Genomic DNA, 25,000 nt, shown 5'->3' with positions numbered 1-25,000 from the left:
TTTAGCTTATGTTGATTGGACACATTATTGGGGGGTTATATTTTAGTTGTCACTGTATTAGACTAAGCAGAGGTGATTGATGATGATGAAACGTTGAAGTTGAAACGGTGCTGGAATAGTGGAGGCAGCTCCTGTTTTCTTTGTGATTTGCAGTAAATCAAATCAAATTGTATTGGTCACATACACATGGCTAGCAGATGTTATTGCGAGCGTAGCAAAATGCTTGTGCTTCTAGTTCTGACAGTGCAGCAAACAAGTAATATCTCACAATTCCACAACAGATACCGAATACACACAAATCTAAGTAAAGGAATGGAATAAGAATATCTAAATATAAATATATGGATGAGCAATGACAGATCTGCACTGGCAAGATGCAATAGATAGTATAGAATACAGTATATACATATGAGATGAGTAATGCAAGACATGAAACATTATTAAAGTGGCATTATTAAAGTGACTAGTATTCCAATTATTAAAGTGACCAATGATTTCAAGTCTGTATGTAGGCAGCAGCCTCTCTGTGCTAGTGATGGCTGTTTAAAAGTCTGATGGCCTTGAGATAGAAGCTGTTTTTCAGAAGGCCAGCATCCTGCACTCGCCTCTTCACTGTTGACATTGAGACTGGAGTTTTGTGGGTACTATTTAATGAAGCTGCCAGTTGAGGACTTGTGAGGCATCTGTTTCTCAAACTAGACACTCTAATGTACCTTTCCTCTTGCTCAGTTGTGCACCGGGGCCTCTCACTCCTCTTTCTATTCTGGTTAGAGCCAGTTTGCACTGTTCTGTGAAGGGAGTAGTACACAGAGCGTTGTACGAGATCTTCAGTTTCTTGGCAATTTCTCACATGGAATAGCCTTCATTTCTCAGAACAAGAATAGACTGACAGGTTTCAGAAGAAAGTTCTTTGTTTCTGGCCATTTTGAGCCTGTAATTGAACCCACAAATGCTGATGCTCCAGATACTCAACTAGTCTAAAGAAGGCCAGTTTTATTGCTTCTTTAACCAGAACCACAGTTTTCAACTGTGCTAACATAATTGCAAAAGGGTTTTCTAATGATCAATTAGCCTTGTAAAATGATAAACTTGGATTAGCTAACACAACGTGCCATTGGAACACAGGAGTGATGGTTGCTGATTATAGGCCTCTGTACGCCTATGTAGATATTCCATAAAAAATCTGCCGTTTCCATTAACAATAGTCATTTACAACATTAACAATGTCTACACTGTGTTTCTGATCAATTTGATGTTATTTTAAAGGACAAAAAATGTGCTTCTTTCAAAAACAAGGACATTTCGAAGTGACCCCAAACTTTTGAACGGCAGTGTATGATTAAACATGATATAGAGCCTTGTAAAACATGACATAGAGCCTGATATAGAGCCTTGTAAAACATGACATAGATCCTTGTAAAACATGACATAGATCCTTAAAAAACGTGACATAGAGCCTTACAGAACATGACATAGAGTCTTGTAAAACATGATAAAGAGCCTTATAAAACATGATATAGAGCCTTATAAAGCATTACATATAGCCTTATAAAACATTACATATAGCCTTATAAAACATGATATGGAGTCTTGTAAAACATGACATAGAGTCTTGTAAAACATTATATAGAGTCTTGTAAAACATTATATAGAGTCTTGTAAAACATGACATAGAGCCTTGTAAAACATGACATAGAGCCTTGTAAAACATGACATAGAGCCTTGTAAAACATGACATAGAGTCTTGTAAAACATGACATAGAGTCTTGTAAAACATGACATAGAGTCTTGTAAAACATGACATAGAGTCTTGTAAAACATGACATAGTGTCTTGTAAAACATGACATAGAGTCTTGTAAAACATGACATAGAGTCTTGTAAAACATTATATTGACCCTTATATTAAAACTCTTATAATTCTTTCTCTCTCTCTGTTTCTCTCTCACTCTCTCTGTCTCGGTTTCTTGGTTTCTCGGTTTCTCTCTCCTCTCTGTCTCCTCTCTCCTCTCTCACTCTCTCTGCCTCTGTTTCTCTCTCCTCTCTCTCTCTGTTTCTCTCTCACTCTCTCTGTCTCTCTCACTCTCTCTGTCTCTGTTTCTCATAGGTCTGCAGTGTGTCAATGACTTCATCAGTAACATCACATGTGTGTTGAACAACACATGCGTGCCCCCAGACATGCCATGCACTCTGCATGGTGAATACCCCGGGTTTAAAAGGTAAAGATGACTAAGGATGCACCCTAAATGGAACCCTATTCCCATAGAATAGGTCAAAAGTAGTGCACTATATAGGGAATAGGGTGCCATTTGAGATGCTAACTGAAACAATGGTTCACTGTTGTAACTACAGGCAATGTGAGATGAAGTCCTTGGGCGGTTCCAACACAACTTTGAGAGGCGGCAGTCTGGTCTTTGAGGACAATCCAGTGAGTTTTATAAAACTACATCAAGTAAAAACCTATGCTTGGTTATATATGTGCATTATTATAGATAAAAACAATGATTTAAAAACAGATTATAAAAATAATAACATGAATGTAATATATTAATCTTGAATAAATTAACCAGGAATTTGTCATTTGTAAAATATTTTTTTATATATTTTTTGCCTAATAATAATAATAACAAAACAATGATAGCATATATATAGACCAATAGACAAACAACCCTGGATAACTGAACTTCTGTAAATTATCTTTCAGTTCTTTTGGGAAGATGATAAAATACCCATTGGTGTACGGTGTGGACAAGCAGAAGATTATGTGATACAGATTAAATACCAACCATTTAACCACAGTAAGTGTACAGTCATTTGAGTGATATTATGTACGATGTGTCAGATATTACTAACCTACTACTACTACAGTAATTGTACACCAACTACAACGATACGATACTATAACTTTGTGAGGTCATCATACAAAATACACAAAATCAATACACTATGATACAACATAATGCAATACAAACATGCTGGAAAGCTTATTAATTTACAGTGCATTCAGAAAGTATTCAGACCCCTTCACCTTATCCACATTTTGTTATGTTACAGCCTTATTCTAAAATGTATTAAATCATTTTCCCCCCTCATAATTTACACACAATACCCCAAAATGACAAAGCAAAAACAGGTTTAATACATTTTTGCAAATGTATAAAAATACAAATAAATTACATAAGTATTCAGACCCTTTAACTCAGTACTTTGTTAAGGCACATTTGGTAGCGATTACAGCCTCGAGTCTTCTTGGGTATTGTTACGCCCTGACCTTAGAGATCCTTATTTATTCTCTATTTTTGGTTAGGTCAGGGTGTGACTCGGGTGGGAGAATCTATGTTTTCTATTTCTTTGTTGTTTTTGCCGGGTGTGGTTCCCAATCAGAGGCAGCTGTCTATCGTTGTCTCTGATTAGGGATCATATATAAATTGTCAATTTCCGTTTGGGTTTTGTGGGGTGTTGTTTTCCGTTTAGTATCTGTGCCTGACGGAACTGTTCGCTTTCGTTTTTGTATTCGTTATTTTTGTTTGAGTGATTCTTGACAATAAAGATCATGAACACTTTCCACGCTGCGCTTTGGTCCACTCTTCCTTACGACGACGAGCGTTACAGGTATGGCGCTACAAACTTGGCACAGATGTATTTGGGGAATTTCTCCCATTCTTCTCTGCATATCCTCTCAAGTTCTGTCAGATTGGATGGGGAGCGTTGCTGCACAGCTATTTTCAGGTCTCTCCAGAGAAGTTCAAGTCCGGGCTCTGGCTGGGCCACTCAAGGACATTCAGAGACATGTCCCGAAACCACTCCTGTGTTGTCTTGGCTGTGTGCTTCGGGTCATGCTGAAGGTGAACCTTAGCCCCAGTCAGAGGTACTGAGCGCTCTGGAGCAGGTTTACATCAAGGATCTCTCTGTACTTTTCTCCGTTCATCTTTCCCTCAAGCCTGACTGGTCTCCCAGTCCCTGCCGCTGAAAAACATCCCCACAGCATGATGCTGCCACCACTATGCTCACCATAGGGATGGTGCCAGGTTTCCTCCAGACGTGACGCTTGGCATTCGGGCCAAGGAGTTCAATCTTGGTTTCATCAGACCAGAGAATCTTGTTTCTCATGGTGTGAGTCTTTTAGGTGCCTTTAGGTAAACACCAAGCGGACTGTAATGTGCCTTTTTTTGAGGAGTGGCTTCCGCCTGGTTACTCTACTATAAAGGCCTGATTTGTGAGTGTTGCATAGATGATTGTCCTTCTGGAAAGTTTTCCCATCTCCATAGAGGAACTCTGGAGCTCTGTCAGAGTGACCATCGGGTTCTTGGTCACCTCCCCCGATAGCTCAGTTTGGCCGGGCGGCCAGCTCTAGGAAGCGTCTTGGTGGTTCCAAACTTCTTCCATTTAAAAAAGATGGTGGCCACTGTGTTCTTGGGGACCTTCAATGCTGCAGAATGTTTCAGTACCCTTCCCCAGATCTGTGCCTCGACACAATCCTGTCTTGGAGCTCTACGGACAATTCCTTCGACCTAATGGCTTGGTTTTTGCTCTGACATGCACTGTCAACTGTGGGACCTTATAAAGACAGGTGTGTGCCTGTCCAATCAACTGACTCCAATGAAGTTGTAGAAACATCTCAAGGATGATCAATGGAAACAGGATGCACCTGAGCTCAATTTCGATTCTCATAGCAAAGGGTCTGAATACTTATAATAGGGTATTAGGGCAAATAGGGTATTTCTGTTTTTTTACTTTTAATAAATTTGCAAACATTTCAAAAAACCTGTTTTCGCATTGTCATTATGGGGTGTTGTGTGTAGATTGATGGGGAAATTGTTTTATTAATCAATTTTAGAATAAGGCTGTAACATAACAAAATGTGGAAAAAGGGAAGGGGTCTGAATACTTTCTGAATGTACTGTATACAACTTAATACTAATTCATACCTGATACTGACATTTCTAATTCAACTTAGTACTAGTAGTTCTGTTACAGTGATATTAGTGATATATTAGTACTACTATGACTACATTAACTGTGTTGTTTTGTGTTTGGCAGTTAAAATGCATCCCCCTGGCAAGCCGACCGTCACCAATGCCTCAATCGCTTGGACACCAGGAGCTCCCATTTCAGAAATGATATTCAACTATGACTTCCAACTACAGTGGAAACAGGAACTACATCACTGGGAGGTGAGGGGGGGAGAGAGACAGAGACAGAGGACAGATAATAACGAGAGGGAAAGGGGAGAGATGTGAAAGAGAGAATACAGTGAAAGAGTGTCTCTTTGTACACTATCTAAAAGTACACCTACTGTATGTTGTGCTACTGCAGGATGCTGTGGAGGTGAACATATCAAACAAACAGACGTATTTTGACCTGGACCCTGACACGCTGGAGAGAGGAGGGAGGTACCAGGTCAGAGTCAGGGTTCGAGCCGACCCAGACGATTACCCAGACTGTCAGTGGAGCGACTGGAGCCCCAGTGCATCATGGGTCTCCACTCTGGGCCAGATGAAGCCAACAGGTAAATACAGCATCAGTGATGTCATTGGTAATTAGTACACGTTTGAATGTGGGCCTATATATACTTGGCCTGTGTCCCAAATGGCCCTATTGTTCCCTACATAGTGCAGAGCCCTATGGGCCAAAAGTACTGCACTAAATAGGGAATATGTTGCCATTTGGAATGCAGGCATAGTAGTGTGTTTCCATATGAATCTTGAAAAATAGCTTATTCTCCTTCTTCATCCTTCCTTCCCTATTTCTTTCTTTCATTCTTAGATAGGCAGACACATGCTCAAAACAAACTTACAGACAGAAATGTAAATGAAGGCTTTTCTATGCCAATCTTTTAGTAAAACAGTGGTGTTGTTATGTACGTTGTAAGTGTGTTGTAAGTATGTTCTATGTTGTTCCTCTGGTCCTGTTCTCAGGTAGTCCTGATGTTCTAGACCAGGACTCTGTGGTGGTCACTGTGGTGGGAGCTGTTGTTGTACTGGTCCTGCTTGTCTCCATGTTGCTCTGCAATGGAACGTGAGTACTGTCTGTCTGTCTGTCTGTCTGTCTGTCTGTCTGTCTGTCTGTCTGTCTGTCTGTCTGTCTGTCTGTCTGTCTGTCTGTCTGTCTGTCTGTCTGTCTGTCTGTCTGTCTGTCTGTCTGTCTGTCTGTCGGTCGGTCGGTCGGTCGGTCGGTCGGTCGGTCGGTCGGTCGGTCACCAACGGACTGTAAAGTAAACATCATGTTTTAGATGTAATGTTTTGTAGTTGGTTTAGTGCAACTTCCTTTAATTTCCGTTCATTGCTGACAGGGTCAAGAAGATTCTGAATCCTCCTATACCAGATCCCTCCAGGTACTTTGAGGGCCTCAACCTCCATCACGATGGAAACTTCAAGGTTAGTTCTACTCTTGACGGAAGTCATGTGCCAAAAGGGACCCTATTCCCTGTATTGTGCACTACCTTGTTATGGCGGTAGTTAGATTATAATGGCTGTAGTTAGGTTATAATGGCTGTAGTTAGGTTACAATGGCGGTAGTTAGGTTATAATGGCTGTAGTTAGGTTATAATGGCTGTAGTTAGGTTATAATGGCTGTAGTTAGGTTATAATGGCTGTAGTTAGGTTATTATGGCGGTAGTTAGGTTATAATGGCTGTAGTTAGGTTATAATGGCTGTAGTTAGGTTACAATGGCGGTAGTTAGGTTGTAATGGCTGTAGTTAGGTTATAATGGCTGTAGTTAGGTTATAATGGCTGTAGTTAGGTTATAATGGCTGTAGTTAGGTTATAATGGCTGTAGTTAGGTTATAATGGCGGTAGTTAGGTTATAATGGCGGTAGTTAGGTTACAATGGCGGTAGTTAGGTTGTAATGGCTGTAGTTAGGTTGTAATGGCTGTAGTTAGGTTATAATGGCTGTAGTTAGGTTATAATGGCTGTAGTTAGGTTATAATGGCTGTAGTTTGGTTACAGCTGTAGTTCGGTTATAATGGTTGTAGTTAGGTTATAATGGCTGTAGTTAGGTTACAGCTGTAGTTAGGTTATAATGGCTGTAGTTAGGTTATAATGGCTGTAGTTAGGTTATAATGGCTGTAGTTAGGTCATAATGGCTGTAGTTACGTTATAATGGCGGTAGTTAGGTTATAATGGCTGTAGTTAGGTTATAATGGCTGTAGTTAGGTTATAATGGCGGTAGTTAGGTTATAATGACTGGAACCTAACGAATGGAATGGTATCAAACATAGTTTCCATATATTTAATACCAGACATTATTATGAGCTGTCCTCACCATTGTCTTACATTAGCATCATGCAGGAGGGAAGCCACCTGTCGGAAGACCATGCCGTCCTCACCTTACCAGCCTCTGCAATAAAAAGGAATGAAAATAATGATCATTTCATTTTCCTCTCCTCTGTATGTCTCTCTTTCTGTGTGTGTGTGTGTGTGTGTGTGTGTGTGTGTGTGTGTGTGTGTGTGTGTGTGTGTGTGTGTGTGTGTGTGTGTGTGTGTGTGTGTGTGTGTGTGTGTGTGTGTGTGTCTACAGGCTTGGCTGGGTCCTTTGTTCGCCCATGAAATCGTCAACTCTGCCTTGCACCGTGAAGACATCTCCCAGGTAGAGATCACCGACAGCCTGGACAACGTCACCGCCTTGAGGACGGCACCACCACAGGAGAAGAGATGGGACAACAGTGGCCGCTCCGGCTTCTCCAACTCCAGCTACTTCTTATCTCAATGCTCCCAGCCTGGATCCACCTTCACCAAGCTGGAACCCTGCTCTGTACACTCCCCTTACGGACCAGTAGGTGGCACTACTGAAGAGATAGATGAGTGGAAGGAGGAGAACAGAGGAGAAAGGATGGATAGTAATAGATGTGTAGGGGGGAAGGACGGAGATATCAGGGGTGGAGGGAAGGATATAGAGATGGGGGGTGGAGGGAAGGATAGAGAGATGGGGGGTGGAGGGAAGGATAGAGAGATGTTGGGTGGAGGGAAGGATGGAGAGACGGGGAGTGGATGTGTACTTGAAGGCATCAGTGGAGGTGAAGATATCCTCCAGGTTTCTTCTTACGGGCATGTTGAGAAGCTCCAGGCTGAGCGTCGGGCCCTCATAAGCCCAGATTCAGGCATCGGCAGTGGGGGAGAGGATCAGGAAAGTCAGGAGAGTGTGGAGGAGGCGGACGGGCCTACTTCGACCATCCCCCATTTTGTCTCTCAGGACTTCCATCTTGTTCCGCTTCTTCCTCTTATCAATAACAATAACTTTCCATTCTGCTCCACCCCCTTACCCATTTCCCTGTCCGCTTTCCCCCAGCTTCCCTTCACCCTACCTGGGTTGGATAGTGTAGGGGGAAAGGGTACGGAGATGGTGGTTGGAGGAGGTTCTCTCACAATGTCTTCCTCCTATGAACGTGTGGATAATCTCCAGTTCCAGACCCAACGCCGTGCCCCTCAGAGCCCAGATTCAGGCATTGGCAGTGGGGGAGAGGATCAGGAAAGTCAGGAGAGCGTGGAGGATGCGGTCGGGCCAACTGTGACCTCCTGTAACCATATCCCTCTTATTACCACTAACAATATATTTCCATTCTGTTCCACCCCCTTACCTATTCCACTGACCGGTTTACCCTTCCCCTTCTCTGGGTTGGGGTTGGCTCCATCCCTGGGTATGAGTACCAGTCATCCAGGCAGGCTGATCGAGGAGATGTCTCTCCTGTCTTCTTCAATGGCTTTAGAGCCCTCTAGTGGCGGCTACATGCCAGTGAAAGAAGCTCAGAGCTGAGCTATGAAAACATTTTTACCAAGGTCTAGGTTTGGAAAAGTCTTGTAATTTTCCCAAAATTCCCTGGTTATCCAGAAATCCTGGTTGGAGAAATCCGGAATTCCTGCTCATTCCATTCTGATTTTGGTAATCTTCCAACCAGGATTTAGAAAGTTACTAGAATAGGGGTGGTCAAAAGTTTTAGAACACCTACTCATTCAAGGGTTTTTCTTTATTTTTACTATTTTCTACATTGTAGAATAAGAGTGAATACATAAAAACTATGAATAACACATATGGAATCATGTAGTAACCAAAAAAGTGTTAAACTAATCAAAATATATTTTATAATTGAGATTCTTCAAAGTAGCCCCCCTTTGCCTTGATGACAGCTTTGCACACGCTTGGCATTCTCTCAACCAACGTCACCTGGAATGCTTTTCCAATAGTCCCACTAAGCCCAAACCAGATGCGATGGCGTATCACTGCAGAATGCTGTGGTAACCATGCTGGTTAAGTGTGCCTTGAATTCTAAATAAATCACAGACAGTGTCACCAGCAAAGCACCCCCACACCATAACACCTCCTCTTCCATGCTTTACGGTGGGAAATACACATGTGGAGATCATCCGTTCACCCACACCGTGTCTCACAAAGACACAGCGGTTGGAACCAAAAATCTCCAATTTGGACTCCAGACACTACTACATGATTCCATATGTGTTATTTCATAGTTTTGATTTCTTCACTATTATTCTACAATATAGAACACAGTAAAAATAAAGAAAAACCCTTGAAGGTGTTCTGAAACTTTGACGGTAGTGTATTTAACCCCTTTTTTTGGTAGGCACAAAATGACCTCCATACTTCCTTAAACATTGTAAACTGATACCGGTTACCTTCAGGACACTAGTGCTGGTCGTAGAGAAAAACAGATACTGCTTTCTTCAGAATCTCCCCTTTCCACAGTGGGATCAAACGTGTTCGTGAGAGTCTCATCTTTCCATATTCTATAGACTAAACCGTTCAGACGCTACAGACGTTTTCGTGAGAAGATCGCTTTTCGTGGATGTCTCGTGGTCTGACAAACACCGCTCTAGCTCTGTCACCTTTCATCGCAGCTGCAGAAGGGCAATATCGGCGGATTCAGATATATACAGATATCTCTAGCTTAAACTGACAGATTCTAATGGGTATTTTTTAAATTGTGTTACTTAGATTGACGCACCGGTACCTCAATCGACTCTAGGGAGTTAAAGGGGCAATCTGGGATTGGTATATCCATTTGTTGCTGTTTGAATCCCAGATTGCCATATTATTGTGGTGTGTGAGGTATGGGTATGTTTTACATAGATCCATACATTCATAGATATGTATATAGATATGCATGCATAGCTGTGGTTCGATAGGATGGTAACAGGTGAGTGAATAGAGACAGACAGTTAGTGTTCATTGCTTTGTGTTACACAGAGTCATAAATAGTGTTTTGTCTTGTAGACTACTTTGTTCGTTTAAAAACATCTTACGGCTGAAATCCCGTTAACGGGATCGATATGACAACAGCCAGTGAAAGTGCAGGGCGCCAACTTCAAACAACAGAAATCTCATAATTAAAATTCCTCAAACATACAAGTATTATACACCATTTTAAAGATACACTTGTTGTTAATCCCACCAGTGTCCGATTTCAAAAAGGCTTTACAACGAAAGCATACCATGCGATTATGTTAGGTCAGCACCTAGTCACAGAAAAACAGCAATTTTTCCAGCCAAAGAGAGGAGTCACAAAAAGCAGAAATAGAGATAAAATTAATCACTAACCTTTGATGATCTTCATCAGATGACACTCATAGGACTTCATGTTACACAATACATGTATGATTTGTTCGATAAAGTTCATATTTATATCCAAAAATCTCAGTTTACATAGGCGCGTTATGTTCAGTAATGTTTTGCTTCCAAAACATCCGGTATTTTTGCAGAGAGCCACATCAATTTACAGAAATACTCATAATAAACATTGATAAAAGATACAAGTGTTATGCATGGAATTATAGATATACTTCTCCTTAATGCAATGTGTCAGATTTCAAAAAAGCCCTTACGGAAAAAGCACACCATGCAATAATCTGAGTACAGCGCTCAGGCACCAAAACAAGCCATACAGATACCCGCCATGTTGTGGAGTCAACAGAAGTCAGAAATAGCATTATAAATATTCACTTACCTTTGATGATCTTCATCAGAATGCACTCCCAGGAATCACAGTTCCACCATAAATGTTTGTTTTGTTCGATAAAGTCCATCATTTATGTCCAAATACCTCCTTTTTGTTCGCGCGTTTAGTTCACAAATCCAAATTCATGAGGCGCACTAGGTCCAGACGAAAAGTCAAAAAATCGTAGAAACATGTCAGACGATGTATAGAATCAATCTTTAGGATGTTTTTAACATAAATCTTCAATAATGTTCCAACCGGACAATTCCTTTGTCTTTAGAAATGCATTGGAACGCAGGTCACTCTCACGGCCACACGCGTGACCAGCTCATGGCCTTCTGCCAGACACCTGATGGAAACAGCTCTCATTTGCTCCCCCTTCACAGTAGAAGCCTGAAACAAGGTTCTAAAGAGTGTTGACATCTAGTGGAAGCCTTAGGAAGTGCAATTGGACCAAATTGACACTGTATCTTGGATAGGCAAAGAGTTGAAAAACTACAAACCTCAGATTTCCCACTTCCTGGTTGGATTTTTTCTCAGGTTTTTGCCTGCATATGAGTTCTGTTATACTCACAGACATAATTCAAACAGTTTTAGAAACTTCAGCGTGTTTTCTATCCAAATCTACTAATAATATGCATATCTTAGCTTCTGGGCCTGAGTAGCAGGCAGTTTTCTCTGGGCACCTTATTCATCCAAGCTACTCAATACTGCCCCCCAGCTATAAGAAGTTAAAACGACAAAGAAGAAATAGCCGTTGAGTTTACCACTCATATCATATAGTTGCTGTTATAAATGCTGATTGGCTGAAAGACGTGCTATATCAGACCGTATACATCTCATGTCATATAGTTTCTGTTGATCTGCTCAGGGAATTGTCTATATGTTTTTATACCACTTCTAAACACTTTTCTACCTCTCATGACAGTACTACATCTATTTATGATATCAATATGATACTATGATTGTGCTCACAGTAAATACTGATGTGATACTGATAAACCTCTCAGTAGAAATGAAGAATGTATTATTATATTGTGTATAACATGACCACCTTGAATGTAATGTCTCTGAAAAATCATGTGGAAAGTGGCTGATGTTCCAGACTATTTTTTTGTTCATTTAAGATTACATTTATTTAACCAGACAATTCAATAACATATTTAAATAATAATGTTGATAATATGTGTTTTAAACAAATGTAGTGCTGGTTTATTGCACAGACCAATTTTGCAGTTCAAATAATTTTTTGGTTTTGTAAATTATCATTATTCTAAGTTAGAATTTAAAAAATGTATAAGGCAGCTGAATTGTATTACAATCTTATTGACAGCAACAGATAAAGATATGTATTGTCTAACATAGACTGTTGTTTGACTGTTTGTGTTTTTGATATTTCATAGTTAAATAAAGGTTCAAATAAAAAATTAAACTGACTGTGTTGTGAGTTATCCATTCTACAAACACTCCCATTGGACCAATTTACGAATAGAGGACATAGGCATACCTGTTGTGGGATCCGGGGCCGGGCTGTTGTTAGGCGTCGACTGGTGATGTCATTAGAGCCTACCTGCGTTACCTATGCCCTGAGAGTAGGTACGGTGCTACAGGCTTAACGAGGACTATTCTTAAATGTTTCCTGTTTTGACAGTTACCAGAGAGGGAATAAATGTCTCGCAATCAATCATTTTGAATGCGTTTAATAAATACGTTTATATTTTAGGCTATTGCTATTATTGGTTAAAGTTTAGGCTACTAGCCTATATAGTCCAATGGGAATTCGGGAGATCCAACGCACTTTAGGAAATATTGACCGAGGGCTCTAGCCTACCTTTGGACTAGCAAATAAAAGGTAGAGTTGTCTCGCCTGTCGTTACTAGCGGTCGTTACCGACATGTCTGACTGGACGGATATTCTACCGAAATACATTAAGAAATAAAACGCTCCAACTATCCACCACCGGTCTTTTTTGGACGGAGATGGTCTCGCGCGGAATAACGGATTTGTGAAGCTATGGCGCTCGGGCACGGCTCCAAAAAGTCGCGCTCCTGTGATTTGGAGGTAGCACCAGCTCCTGTGGACCTGCCATTGGAATGGGTCAGTAGGCTATATAACTATTGTGATATTGACAATGTGGGCCTATGATTTAGTTACTATATAAAATAAATAATATATGTATTTTATGTTCAATGCACATTGGTTTAGTCATTTTATAATAGCCTATAGTTTATTTTATAAGAAAAATGCTCTGTCCAGGGCTTCAGGCTTCACCTACATTTACTATAGCTATCTGCAGGCCTTATGCTGGTTTATGCTGCAGGAAGAAGTTGACAATAGACACAGATCTGGGGTCAGTTTAATCTCCTCAAATCATAAACCTAACCTATGAATGGGGAATGGTACAACTGACCTTAGATCAATGTCAGTTTTAGTTCTAGCTTTAGCATGAGGCCTCTGCACTAGTCTGTGCAGAATCCTCATCCACTGTTCTTACAGACCTGATTATACAGTATAATACTGTAAACTCTGATCCGAGGCCAGTTGTTAACTGGGGCGCATTGTGTGTGTGTGTTGTTGTTGTTGTTTACAGGTGGGGCCCGGTAACGAAGCCTCTGTGACGTCCTCTAAGATGTTGAGACGACCCTGCAGGTGTCTCCTAGTCTTCCTTATTATCGTCACCATCATCATCCTCTCGGGAGGAGCAACTCTGGCATGGTACTTCCTGGGTGAGCAAGGGATTTTGGGAAAATAACCTGGGACACACACACACACACACACACACACACACACACACACACACACACACACACACACACACACACTATGACTGGCTATCTGATATGTAAGTAAGTCTCTCCCCCATCCCTCCCTCCAGAGTACAGGGTGTGGGTACTGGAGCCCAGGGTACAGCAGCAGTATACTGCTAGACTCTCTATCCTCAACAGGAACTACTCCTCTGGTCTCTCCTCTCACACCAGCCCAGCCTTCACAGCCCAGGCAAAGGAAGTACAAGATATGGTATAGGACAAGGGATAATGGGAAAATAACCTGGACACTCACTCACACATGCCCCCCCCCCCCCACAATGTCCCTGTATTGTCTTTATGTTTCACAACTTTTTATTTTCAATTTAAATCCTCTGTTGCTCTGACTATTGCGCTCTCTCTCTCTCTCTCTTTTCTCTCTCTCTCTATCCCCCACCATCTCTCTCTCACTCTCTGTCTCTCAGGTGAGGAGGATAGTGAAGGGCTCAGACCTATCTCGCTACTTCAACTCCACCAAAGTCTTTGCTTTTGGGTACATAAAACCAGATCTAGAAAGACAGGTCTACATACATATCTATGTCATGTATTTCTATACCTAGTACTGTATATCTATGACTCTAAATATACAGTTGAAGTCGGAAGTTTACATACACCTTAGCCAAATACATTTAAACTCTGTTTTTCACAATTTCACAATTTCACAATTCCTGACACTTAATCCTAGTAAAAATTCCCTGTCTTTGGTCAGTTAGAATCACCACTTTATTTTAAGAATGTGACATTTCAGAATAATAGTAGAGAAATGATTTATTTCAGCTTTTATTTATTTCATCACATTCCCAGTGGGTCAGAATTTTACATACACTCAATTAGTATTTGGTAGCATTGCCTTTAAATTGTTTAACTTGGGTCTGTAACGCACTTAAGCGTAGTGGGTGCGGAGTCAGGCGCAGGAGGCAGAAAATACTGAGTAGTGCTTTATTAGGCACAGGGAAAATACGTGCGCGCCAACACTCACGGGCGCAAACAAACACAATACCCAAAACCAGGACCTAACAAGTCCAGAGGGATAACCCCAAAACGAACCACGCTACCAAAACACTACCACACACAAACACAGTGGAAAAAATAAGCCCGCACAAAGAGCAGGCGGGCCGACCAGCTTAAATAGCCCAACTAAACGTAAACAAGAAACAGGTGTAACTAATAAGACAAAACCAACAGAAAAGGAAAAGGGATCGGTGGCAGCTAGTAGACCGGTGACGACGACCGCCGAGCACCGCCCGAACAGGAAGAGGAGCCACCTTCGGTAGGAGTCGTGACAGGGTCAATGTGTTGGGTAGCCTTCCACAAGCTTCCCACAATAAATTGGGGGAATTTTGGCCCATTCTTCCTGACAGAGCTGGTGTAACTGAATCAGGTTTGTAGGCCTCCTTGCTCGCACACGCGTTTTCAGTTCTGCCCACAAATTTTCTATAGGATTGAGGTCAGGGCTTTGTGATGGCCACTCCAATACCTTGACTCTGTTGTCCATTGTCCATTTGGAAGACCCATTTGCGACCAAGCTTTAACTTCCTGACTGATGTCTTGAGATGTTGCTTCAATATATCCACCTAATTTCCCCTCCTCATGATGCCATCTATTTTGGGAAGTGCACCAGTCCCTCCTGCAGCAAAGCACCCCCACAACATGATGCTGCCACCCCTGTGCTTCACGGTAGGGATAGTGTTCTTCGGCTTGCAATAATAACGATGGTCATTATGGCCAAACAGTTCTATTTTTGTTTCATCTGACCAGAGGACATTTCTCCAAAAAGTACGATCTTTCTCCCCATGTGCAGTTGCAAACCGTAGTATGTTTTTTTTATGGCGGTTTTGGAGCAGTGGCTTCTTCCTTGCTGAGCGGCCTTTCAGGTTATGTCGATATAGGACTAGTTTTATTGTTCTGGGATTGATTTGCACTTTTCGCACCTAAGTACGTTCATCTCTAGGAGACAGAACGCATCTCCTTCCTGAGCAGTATGACGGCTGCGTGGTCCCATGGTGTTTATACTTGCGTACTATTGTTTGTACAGATGAACGTGGTACCTTCAGGCGTTTGGAAATTGCTTCCAAGGAAGAACCAGAATTGTGGAGATCTACAAAAAAAAATTCTGAGGTCTTGGCTGATTTCTTTTAATTTTCCCATGATGTCATGCAACAAGGCACTGAGTTTGAAGGTAGACCTTGAAATACATCCACAGGTACACCTCCAATTGACTCAAATGATGTCAATTAGCCTATCAGAAGCTTCTAAATCCATGACATCATTTTATGGAATTTTCCAAGCTGTTTAAACTTGAATATCTCACTGTATCCAGTGGCAGACATACACTTAGTGTATATAAACTTCTGACCCACTGGAATTGTGATACAGTGAATTATAAGTGAAAAAATCTGTCTGTACATGGTTGTTGGAAAAATTACTTGTGTCATGCACAAAGTAGATGTCCTAACCGACTTGCCAAAGCTATAGTTTTTTAACAAGAAATTTGTGGACTGGTTGAAAAATGAGTTTTAATGACCCCAACCTAAGTGTATGTAAACTTTCGACTTCAACTGTATCTAAGTATTAAACATACCTACCCACACAACATTGACGCACAGTATACACGTACATGTGTATCTATATCATGTAGCCTGTATCTTTACAGTACCAGTCAAAAGTTTGGACAAACCTACTCATTCCAAGGTAGGGGGGGGGGTAAACAGAAGGTAGCCCTATTTGCTAAAAGACCAAGTCCATATTATGGCAAGAACAGCTCAAATAATCAAAGAGAAACGACAGTCCGTCATTACTTTAAGACATGAAGATCAGTCAATACGGAACATTTCAAGGAATTTCAAAGTTTCTTCCAGTGCAGTCACAAAAACCATCAAGCTCTATGATGAAACTGGCTCTCATGAAGACTGCCGCAGGAAGACCCAGAGTTACCTCTGCTGCAGAAGTTCATTAGAGTTACCAGCCTCAGAAATCAACAATTAACTGCACCTCAGATTGCAGCCCAAATAATTGCTTCTCAGAGTTCAAGTAACAGACACATCTCAACATCAACTGTTCAGAGGAGACTCCGTGAATCAGGCCTTCATGGTCGATTTGCTGCAAAGAAACCACAACTAAAAGACACCAATAAGAAGAAGAGACTTGCTTGGGCCAAGAAACACAAGCAATGGACATTAGACTGGTGGAAATCTGTCCTTTGGTCTGATGAGTCCAAATGTGATATTTTTGGTTCCAACTACCGTGTCTTTGTGAGACTCAGAGTACGTGAACAAATGATCTCCACATGTGTGGTTCCCACCATGAAGCATGGAGGAGGAGGTGTGATTGAGTGGGGGTGCTTTGCTGGTGACACTGTCAGTGATTTATCTAGAATTCAAGGCAACCTTAACAAGCATGGCTACCACAGCATTCTGCAGTGATACGCCATCCCATCTGGTTTGCGCTTAGTCGGACAATCATTTGTTTTTCAACAGGACAATGACCCAACACACCTCCAGGCTGTGTAAGGGCTATTTGACCAAGAAGGAGAGTGATGGAGTGCTGCATCAGATGACCGGTCCTCCACAATCCCCTGACCTCAACCCAATTGAGATGATTAGGGATGAGTTGGACTGCAGAGTGAAGGAAAAGCAGCCAACAATTGCTCAGCATATCTGGGAAATCCTTCATGACTGTTGCAATGCAATCCAGCAGCATACCACCCTGCATCCCACTGCTGGCTTGCTTCTGAAGCTAAGCAGGGTTGGTCCAGGTCAGTCACTAGATGGGAGACCAGATGCTGCTGGAAGTGGTGTTGGAGGGCCAGTAGGAGGCACTCTTTCCCCAGGTCAAAACAATTATCCAAATGCCCCAGGGCAGTGATTGGGGACATTGCCCTGTAGGGTGCCATCTTTCAGATGAGACATTAAATGGGTGTCTTGAGTCTCTATGGTCACTAAAGATCGCATGGCACATATGGTAAGAGTAGGGGTGTTAACCCTGGTGTCCTGGCTAAATTCCCAAGCCATCATGGTCACCTAATCATCCCCAGCTCTCAATTTGCTCCTTCATCACCCTCCTCTCCCCTGTAACTATTCCCCAGGTTGTTGCTGTAAATGAGAATGTGTTCTCAGTCAACTTACCTGGTAAAATAATAATACATTCCAGGTGAATACCTCATGAAGTTGGATGAGAGAATGTGTTCTCAGTCAACTTACCTGGTAAAATAATAATACATTCCGGGTGACTACCTCATGAAGCTGGATGAGAGAATGTGTTCTCAGTCAACTTACCTGGTAAAATAATAATACATTCCAGGTGACTACATCATGAAGCTGGATGAGAGAATGTGTTCTCAGTCAACTTACCTGGTAAAATAATAATACATTCCAGGTGACTACCTCATGAAGCTGGATGAGAGAATGTGTTCTCAGTCAACTTACCTGGTAAAATAATAATACATTCCAGTTGACTACCTCATGAAGCTGGATGAGAGAATGTGTTCTCAGTCAACTTACCTGGTAAAATAATAATACATTCCAGGTGACTACCTCATGAAGCTGGATGAGAGAATGTGTTCTCAGTCAACTTACCTGGTAAAATAATAATACATTCCAGGTGACTACCTCATGAAGCTGGATGAGAGAATGTGTTCTCAGTCAACTTACCTGGTAAAATAATAATACATTCCGGGTGACTACCTCATGAAGCTGGATGAGAGAATGTGTTCTCAGTCAACTTACCTGGTAAAATAATAATACATTCCGGGTGACTACCTCATGAAGCTGGATGAGAGAATGTGTTCTCAGTCAACTTACCTGGTAAAATAATAATACATTCCGGGTGACTACCTCATGAAGCTGGATGAGAGAATGTGTTCTCAGTCAACTTATCTGGTAAAATAATAATACATTCCAGGTGACTACCTCATGAAGCTGGATGAGAGAACGCGAAGTGTGTGCGAAGCTGTCATCAAGGCAAAGGTTGGCTACGTTGAAGAATTTAAAATATTTGTTGAACACTTTTTTGGTTTCTACATAATTCCATATGTGTTATTTCATAGTTTTGATGTATTCACTATTATTCTACAATGTAGAATAGAGTAAAAATAAAGAAAAACCTTTGAATGAGTAGGTGTGTCCTAACTTTTGACTGGTACTGTATTTTGAACTATAAAACATTCTTGCAATGCCCACACAAACTTTCGATCCAGCTGTTATCAGCTCACTGTGTCCCTGCTCCCTTGTTTCCCTAGGGAGGGAAGTGTGGTGGCACACTTCTGGCTGGTACTGTCAGTCCCCGGCAGCCATGTTGGTAAGGTAACTATGGAGCAAGTCAGCAGCTGCCTACAGAGTCTACTAGGTGCCTACAGAGGGAGCGACAGAGAGGAGACTGCTAACTATGGAGGATATCTGTTGCATCTTCCCTCTTTCTCTATCACAGGTGAGCGGGAGAGGAATGTGGGGAAGGACCTGTGTTTTTATTATTCTTTGTGTTTAGTTGATCCTTGTATTATTTCTGCCTCATCATGTTGTTTTCTGTTTGCTTGCTTGTTTGTTTGTTTTTAACCCCTCAGAAACAGACTCCAAAGTTGTAGAACTTTTGAAAGCTTCATTTGGTATGATTTATTTGATCTTCTCCTCACTTTCTGCATTATTTTAGAAGCTTTAAGAAGTACTTGAACTATGTCAATTGTAGGTACACTTGAAATTAGTGAGGAGTGTTCATCTCTTCCTGTTGCTCTCTTTCTCTCTCCCACTTTCTCTCTCTCCCTCCTTCCTCCTCCCTGCCCCCTCCACAGACTGCTACAGGTACCAGGTGGTCAGCTCGAGCACAGCGGTTGCTATGAGGGGACCTAACACCCAGCGCTCGTCCTGCCTTTGGCACCTCAGGGCCCCGCAAGGCTCCAGCACCCAGAGTTTCAGACTGGAGCTGAGGATGGAGTGGCTGCTACCAGAGTGTAGAGATAGACTGGCTGTCTATGATGGTTTAACGCCTACTGATACTCACCTCATCACCTCGTAAGGTTATAAATACATATACAGCTATTGGATGTTAATTTGACCTGTATTCTCGCACCAAAATATTCCTGCAGCAACAGGTTTTGAATGTTTGCTTGATTAGTTGTTAGGGTATTAGCTGGCCAAAATTAGGCTACATGGAAAGTGCAATACTGTTAATATAATCGTGTTAGTGTGTGGGTTTTCAGTGAATTCATGTAAATCATGAAGCTCGTCTTCATTTCCTGAGGTGCGTGAAAATTCTTACCAACAAAACAGTGATCAAATTAAGATCCTATATCTGTACAATACATGTAACTGCCAAAATAACTGCCAAATTGTCCATTACAGTATTTTAGCAACCATGGCTACAAGAAGAGATCTCAGTGACTTTGAAAGAGAGATCTCAAAGGAGCATAGGGGGTTTAAATGGTGTGTGTGTGTGTGTGTGTGTGTGTGTGTGTGTGTGTGTGTGTGTGTGTGTGTGTGTGTGTGTGTGTGTGTGTGTGTGTGTGTGTGTGTGTGTGTGTGTGTGTGTGTGTGTGTGTGTGTGTGTGTGTGTGTGTGTGTGTGTGTGTGCGCGTGTGTCTCAGTCACCAGATCTCAACCCAATTGAAAACTTATGGGAGATTCTGGAGTGGCACCTGAGACAGTGTTTTCCACCACCATCAACAAAATAACAAATGATGGAATTTCTTGTGGAAGAACTGTGCCTCATCCAATAGAGATTCAGAATCTATGCCAAGGTGCATTGAAGTGACTCGTGGTGGACCAACACCATATTAAGACATTATGCTGGTGTTTCCTTTATTTGGTCCGTTACCTGTTCATCCAGTATAGACAGACAGAGTGTAAAGACAGACTACGTGATGCTTTAACACCAACAGTTAGTCACCTCATCCCCTAGTGACTTTATGTTGATGTTCTATACGCTGACATCCTCACACCACAGATACACACATGATCATATTTAGCACTCTCTCTCTCTCTCTCTCTCTCTCTCTCTCTCTCTCTCTCTCTCTCTCTCTCTCTCTCTCTCTCTCTCTCTCTCTCTCTCTCTCTCTCTCTCTCTCTCTCTCTCTCTCTCTCTCTCTCTCTCTCTCTCTCTCTCTCTCTCTCTCTCTCTCTCTCTCTCTCTCTCTCTCTCTCTCTCTCTCTCTCTCTCTCTCTCTCTCCACCACCAGTCTGTATGGCTGCAGCAGACAAGAGCGTGTTGTTCATGTGTTGTCATCAGGAGAGTGGATGACAGTGGTCTGGAAACAGGGTCTCTACAACTACAAAGACCCCTTCTCCCTGTCTGCACAGGCCTGGACCACTGAAGGTGAGGTTTATGTGGTTATTATTAAAGTGTTTCAACTGAGAGTTATATGTTGCTCTCTTATACAAGGACTTTACAAACACTTTCTTCCTTTCACATTCATCATTATCAATCCCCCATCCTTCTCTCTCCTTCCTCTCTCCCCATCCCTCTCACTCCCTCTCTCTCCCTCTCTCTCCCCATCCCTCTCTATCCCTCTCTCTCCCCATCCCTCTCACTCCCTCTCTCTCCCTCTCTCTCCCCATCCCTCTCTCTCCCTCTCACTCCCCTCTCTCTCACTCCCCATCCCCATCCCTCTCTCTCCCTCTCCATCTCACTCCCTCTCTCTCCTTCTCTCTCCCCATCCCTCTCTCTCCCTCTCACTCCCTCTCTCTCCCCATCGCTCTCTCTCCCTCTCACTCCCTCTCTCTCCCTCCCCTCTCCCCCATCCCTCTCACTACCTCTCTCTCCTCATCCCTCTCTCTCCCTCTCTCTCCCCCATCCCTCTCACTTCCTCTCACTCCCTCTCTCTCCCTCTCTCCCCATCCCTCTCTCTCCCCCACCCTTCTCACTCACTCCCTCTCTCCCCCTCTCACTCCCTCTCTCTCCCCCATCCCCCTCTCTCCCCATCCCTCTCTCCATCCCTCTCTCCCTCTCTCCCCATCCCTCTCTCTCCCCCATCCCTCTCTCCATCTCTCCCCATCCCTCTCTCCATCTTTCCCCATCCCTCTCCGCCCCATCCCTCTCTCTCCCCCACCCCCTCTCTCCCCATCCCTCTCTCTCCCCCATCCCCCTCTCTCTCCCTCTCTCTCCCTCTTCTCTCCCCCATCCCCCTACTCTCTTTCTCCCCCTCTCTCTCCCCACTCTCTCCCCATCTCTCCACCTCACCCTCTCTCTCTCTCTCTCTCTCTCTCTCTCTCTCTCTCTCTCTCTCTCTCTCTCTCTCTCTCTCTCAGTGTGTTCTTCCAACATAGAGCTGCAGCCAGTATCAGGGGTACAGGGTAGTCTACGTACCCCCTTCTATCCCAGCTACTACCCACCAGACACCAACTGTACCTGGACATTCACTGTGAGTGTTATACTGTACATCCCCTTCTATTGTCTTCTACTGTCTTCTACTGTCTTATATTGTATTCTACTGTCTTCTACTGTCTTCTACTATCTTATATTGTATTGTATTGTCTCCTACTGTCTTCTACTGTCTTATATTGTCATATATTGTCGTCTACTGTCTACTACTGTCTTCTACTGTCTTATATTGTCTGCTACTGTCTTCTACTGTCTTATATTGTATTATACTGTCTTCTATTGTCTTCTACTATCTTCTATTGTATTATACTGTCTTCTACTGTCTTATATTATCTTCTACTGTCTTGTACTATCTTCTATTGTATTATACTGTCTTCTATTGTCTTCTACTATTTTCTATTGTATTATATTGTCTTCTACTGTTTTCTACTATCTTCTATTGTATTCTACTGTCTTCTACTGTCTTATATTGTCTTCTACTGTCTTCTTCTATTGTATTATACTGTCTTCTATTGTCTTCTACTGTCTTCTACTATCTTCTATTGTATTATACTGTCTTCTATTGTATTCTACTGCCTTCTACTATCTTCTATTGTATTATACTGTCTTCTACTGTCTTATATTGTCTTCTACTGTCTTCTTCTACTGTCTTCTACTGTCTTCTTCCACTGTCTTCTACTGTCTTCTACTGTCTTATATTGTCTTCTACTGTCTTCTATTGTATTATACTGTCTTATATTGTCTTCTACTGCCTTCTATTGTATTATACTGTCTTCTATTGTCTTCTACTGCCTTCTATTGTATTATATTGTCTTCTACTGTCTTATATTGTCTGCTACTGTCTTCTACTGTTTCTAACAAGTCATAACATGGGACCATTCTGTTCTATTCTGTTGTATTCAATGTTATATATATATATATATATATATGTGTGTGTGTGTGTGTGTGTGTGTGTGTGTGTGTCCTAGGTGCCCTCTGCAGACTATGGACTATCTCTGGACTTTGAAGGTTATGAGCTGAGCAGGGCCAACTATAACCAGGCCTGTACACAGGGACAGTGGATGGTACAAAACCGCAGGTACACACACACACACACACACACACACACACACACACGCGCCTGCCTGCCTGCCTGCCTGCCTGCCTGCCTGCCTGCCTGCCTGCCTGCCTGCCTGCCTGCCTGCCTGCCTGCCTGCCTGCCTGCCTGATCCGTATCATTTGACCTGTGTCTCTGCCTCAGGTTCTGTGGGACGAGAGGTCTCCAGCCGTATGCTGAGCGCCTCTACCTCCTCTCCACGGCAACCAGCGTTGTCATGACGTCCGAGGTGTCAATCACAGGGCCTGGACTCCAGGTCCACTACAGCCTCTTCAACCAATCAGATCGTGAGTCTGGGGCCTGGATGACAGACATTGGTCAAGGGTTTGACCTAGAGTTAGGGTGAAGGTGCTATAGGTAATATTTCTCTACGGACTGTCTGTCTGTTCAACCAATCAGATCGGGGGTTATTTTGAACAAGAGGTGTTAAGTGTGATTTTTAGGTTGTGTGCTGAAATGATGTTCCGTGATGAAGAGATGAGAAAGTGAAAGAAATGATGTGCTTATGACATACAGTAAGGTGTGTTTGTATTACATACTACCGGTGGTAACAGGCTGCTGAAGGGAGGATGGCTCATAATAATGGCTGGAATGGAATGTTATGAACCACATGGAAACCAGGTGTTTGATGTGTTTGATACCATTCTACTGACTCCATTCCAACCATTTTTATGAACCGTCCTCCCCTCAGCAGCCTCCACTGGGTAGGAAGCATATTAATAAATAATACTTCCTACATTTGAAAGATGTTCATGTACTCTATTTGGGTGTCTTGAAAGTGCGTGTGTTCATGTGTCCCACCCTGTCCTGGTCAGTTCCTGTGTTCTCTAAATGGTCTGTGTGTTCCATCCTGTCCTGGTCAGTTCCTGTGTTCTCTAAATGGTCTGTGTGTTCCATCCTGTCCTGGTCAGTTCCTGTGTACTCTAAATGGTCTGTGTGTTCCATCCTGTCCTGGTCAGTTCCTGTGTTCTCTAAATGGTCTGTGTGTTCCATCCTGTCCTGGTCAGTTCCTGTGTTCTCTAAATGGTCTGTGTGTTCCATCCTGTCCTAGTCAGTTCCTGTGTTCTCTAAATGGTCTGTGTGTTCCAGCCTGTCCTGGTCAGTTCCCGTGTTCTCTAAATGGTCTGTGTGTTCCATCCTGTCCTGGTCAGTTCCTGTGTTCTCTAAATGGTCTGTGTGTTCCATCCTGTCCTGGTCAGTTCCTGTGTTCTCTAAATGGTCTGTGTGTTCCAGCCTGTCCTGGTCAGTTCCTGTGTTCTCTAAATGGTCTGTGTGTTGCAGCATGTCCTGGTCAGTTCCTGTGTTCTCTAAATGGTCTGTGTGTTCCATCCTGTCCTGGTCAGTTCCTGTGTTCTCTAAATGGTCTGTGTGTTCCATCCTGTCCTGGTCAGTTCCTGTGTTCTCTAAATGGTCTGTGTGTTCCATCCTGTCCTGGTCAGTTCCTGTGTTCTCTAAATGGTCTGTGTGTTCCATCCTGTCCTGGTCAGTTCCCGTGTTCTCTAAATGGTCTGTGTGTTGCAGCATGTCCTGGTCAGTTCCTGTGTACTCTAAATGGTCTGTGTGTGCCAGCCTGTCCTGGTCAGTTCCTGTGTACTCTAAATGGTATGTGTGTTGCAGCATGTCCTGGTCAGTTCCTGTGTACTCTAAATGGTCTGTGTGTTGCAGCCTGTCCTGGTCAGTTCCTGTGTACTCTAAATTGTCTGTGTGTTCCAGCCTGTCCTGGTCAGTTCCTGTGTACTCTAAATTGTCTGTGTGTTGCAGCCTGTCCTGGTCAGTTCCTGTGTACTCTAAATGGTCTGTGTGTTCCAGCCTGTGACGGCATCAAAGATTGCCCCAACGGACTGG

The 25,000-nt window shown here is 42.6% G+C and overlaps 3 protein-coding genes across 4 annotated transcripts in view; all 3 read left to right on the top strand.

Moving 5' to 3' along the window:
• LOC120032460 overlaps nucleotides 1–8,509 on the top strand; it is a 42,027-nt gene extending 33,518 nt beyond the window's left edge. The window contains exons 10-19 of the mRNA XM_038978564.1: nucleotides 2,106–2,217; nucleotides 2,351–2,426; nucleotides 2,703–2,796; nucleotides 5,039–5,172; nucleotides 5,315–5,507; nucleotides 5,917–6,016; nucleotides 6,291–6,375; nucleotides 7,588–7,773; nucleotides 8,287–8,306; nucleotides 8,401–8,509. Coding sequence (XP_038834492.1) covers nucleotides 2,106–2,217; nucleotides 2,351–2,426; nucleotides 2,703–2,796; nucleotides 5,039–5,172; nucleotides 5,315–5,507; nucleotides 5,917–6,016; nucleotides 6,291–6,375; nucleotides 7,588–7,773; nucleotides 8,287–8,306; nucleotides 8,401–8,509 — 1,109 coding nt within the window. The remainder of the gene's footprint in view (nucleotides 1–2,105; nucleotides 2,218–2,350; nucleotides 2,427–2,702; nucleotides 2,797–5,038; nucleotides 5,173–5,314; nucleotides 5,508–5,916; nucleotides 6,017–6,290; nucleotides 6,376–7,587; nucleotides 7,774–8,286; nucleotides 8,307–8,400) is intronic.
• Nucleotides 1–25,000, top strand: part of LOC120032928 (interleukin-2 receptor subunit beta-like) — a 69,390-nt gene that overhangs the window by 11,458 nt on the left and 32,932 nt on the right. The gene's annotated exons all lie outside the window — the stretch shown is intronic.
• LOC120032927 (transmembrane protease serine 6-like) overlaps nucleotides 12,798–25,000 on the top strand; it is an 18,856-nt gene continuing 6,653 nt past the window's right edge. Inside the window, exons 1-12 of one of the 2 annotated variants that reach the window (XM_038979199.1) lie at nucleotides 12,798–13,045; nucleotides 13,539–13,674; nucleotides 13,824–13,966; nucleotides 14,178–14,245; nucleotides 18,989–19,176; nucleotides 19,310–19,351; nucleotides 19,535–19,754; nucleotides 20,918–21,054; nucleotides 21,987–22,099; nucleotides 23,028–23,137; nucleotides 23,300–23,442; nucleotides 24,965–25,000. The exon at nucleotides 24,965–25,000 is cut by the window's right edge and continues 15 nt beyond it. In XM_038979199.1, coding sequence (XP_038835127.1) covers nucleotides 12,962–13,045; nucleotides 13,539–13,674; nucleotides 13,824–13,966; nucleotides 14,178–14,245; nucleotides 18,989–19,176; nucleotides 19,310–19,351; nucleotides 19,535–19,754; nucleotides 20,918–21,054; nucleotides 21,987–22,099; nucleotides 23,028–23,137; nucleotides 23,300–23,442; nucleotides 24,965–25,000 — 1,420 coding nt within the window. In that variant the 5' untranslated portion in view covers nucleotides 12,798–12,961. Of the gene's footprint in view, nucleotides 13,046–13,538; nucleotides 13,675–13,823; nucleotides 13,967–14,177; nucleotides 14,246–18,988; nucleotides 19,177–19,309; nucleotides 19,352–19,534; nucleotides 19,755–20,917; nucleotides 21,055–21,986; nucleotides 22,100–23,027; nucleotides 23,138–23,299; nucleotides 23,443–24,916 lie in introns of both variants that reach the window. The other variant, XM_038979198.1, reaches the window with a different exon arrangement.

Source organism: Salvelinus namaycush, chromosome 39 (genome assembly GCF_016432855.1).
Source record: "Salvelinus namaycush isolate Seneca chromosome 39, SaNama_1.0, whole genome shotgun sequence".
Classification (NCBI taxonomy): domain Eukaryota; kingdom Metazoa; phylum Chordata; class Actinopteri; order Salmoniformes; family Salmonidae; genus Salvelinus; species Salvelinus namaycush.
The sequence above is the reverse complement of the archived record's forward strand: the minus strand, read 5'-3'. Positions and strand labels throughout refer to the sequence as shown.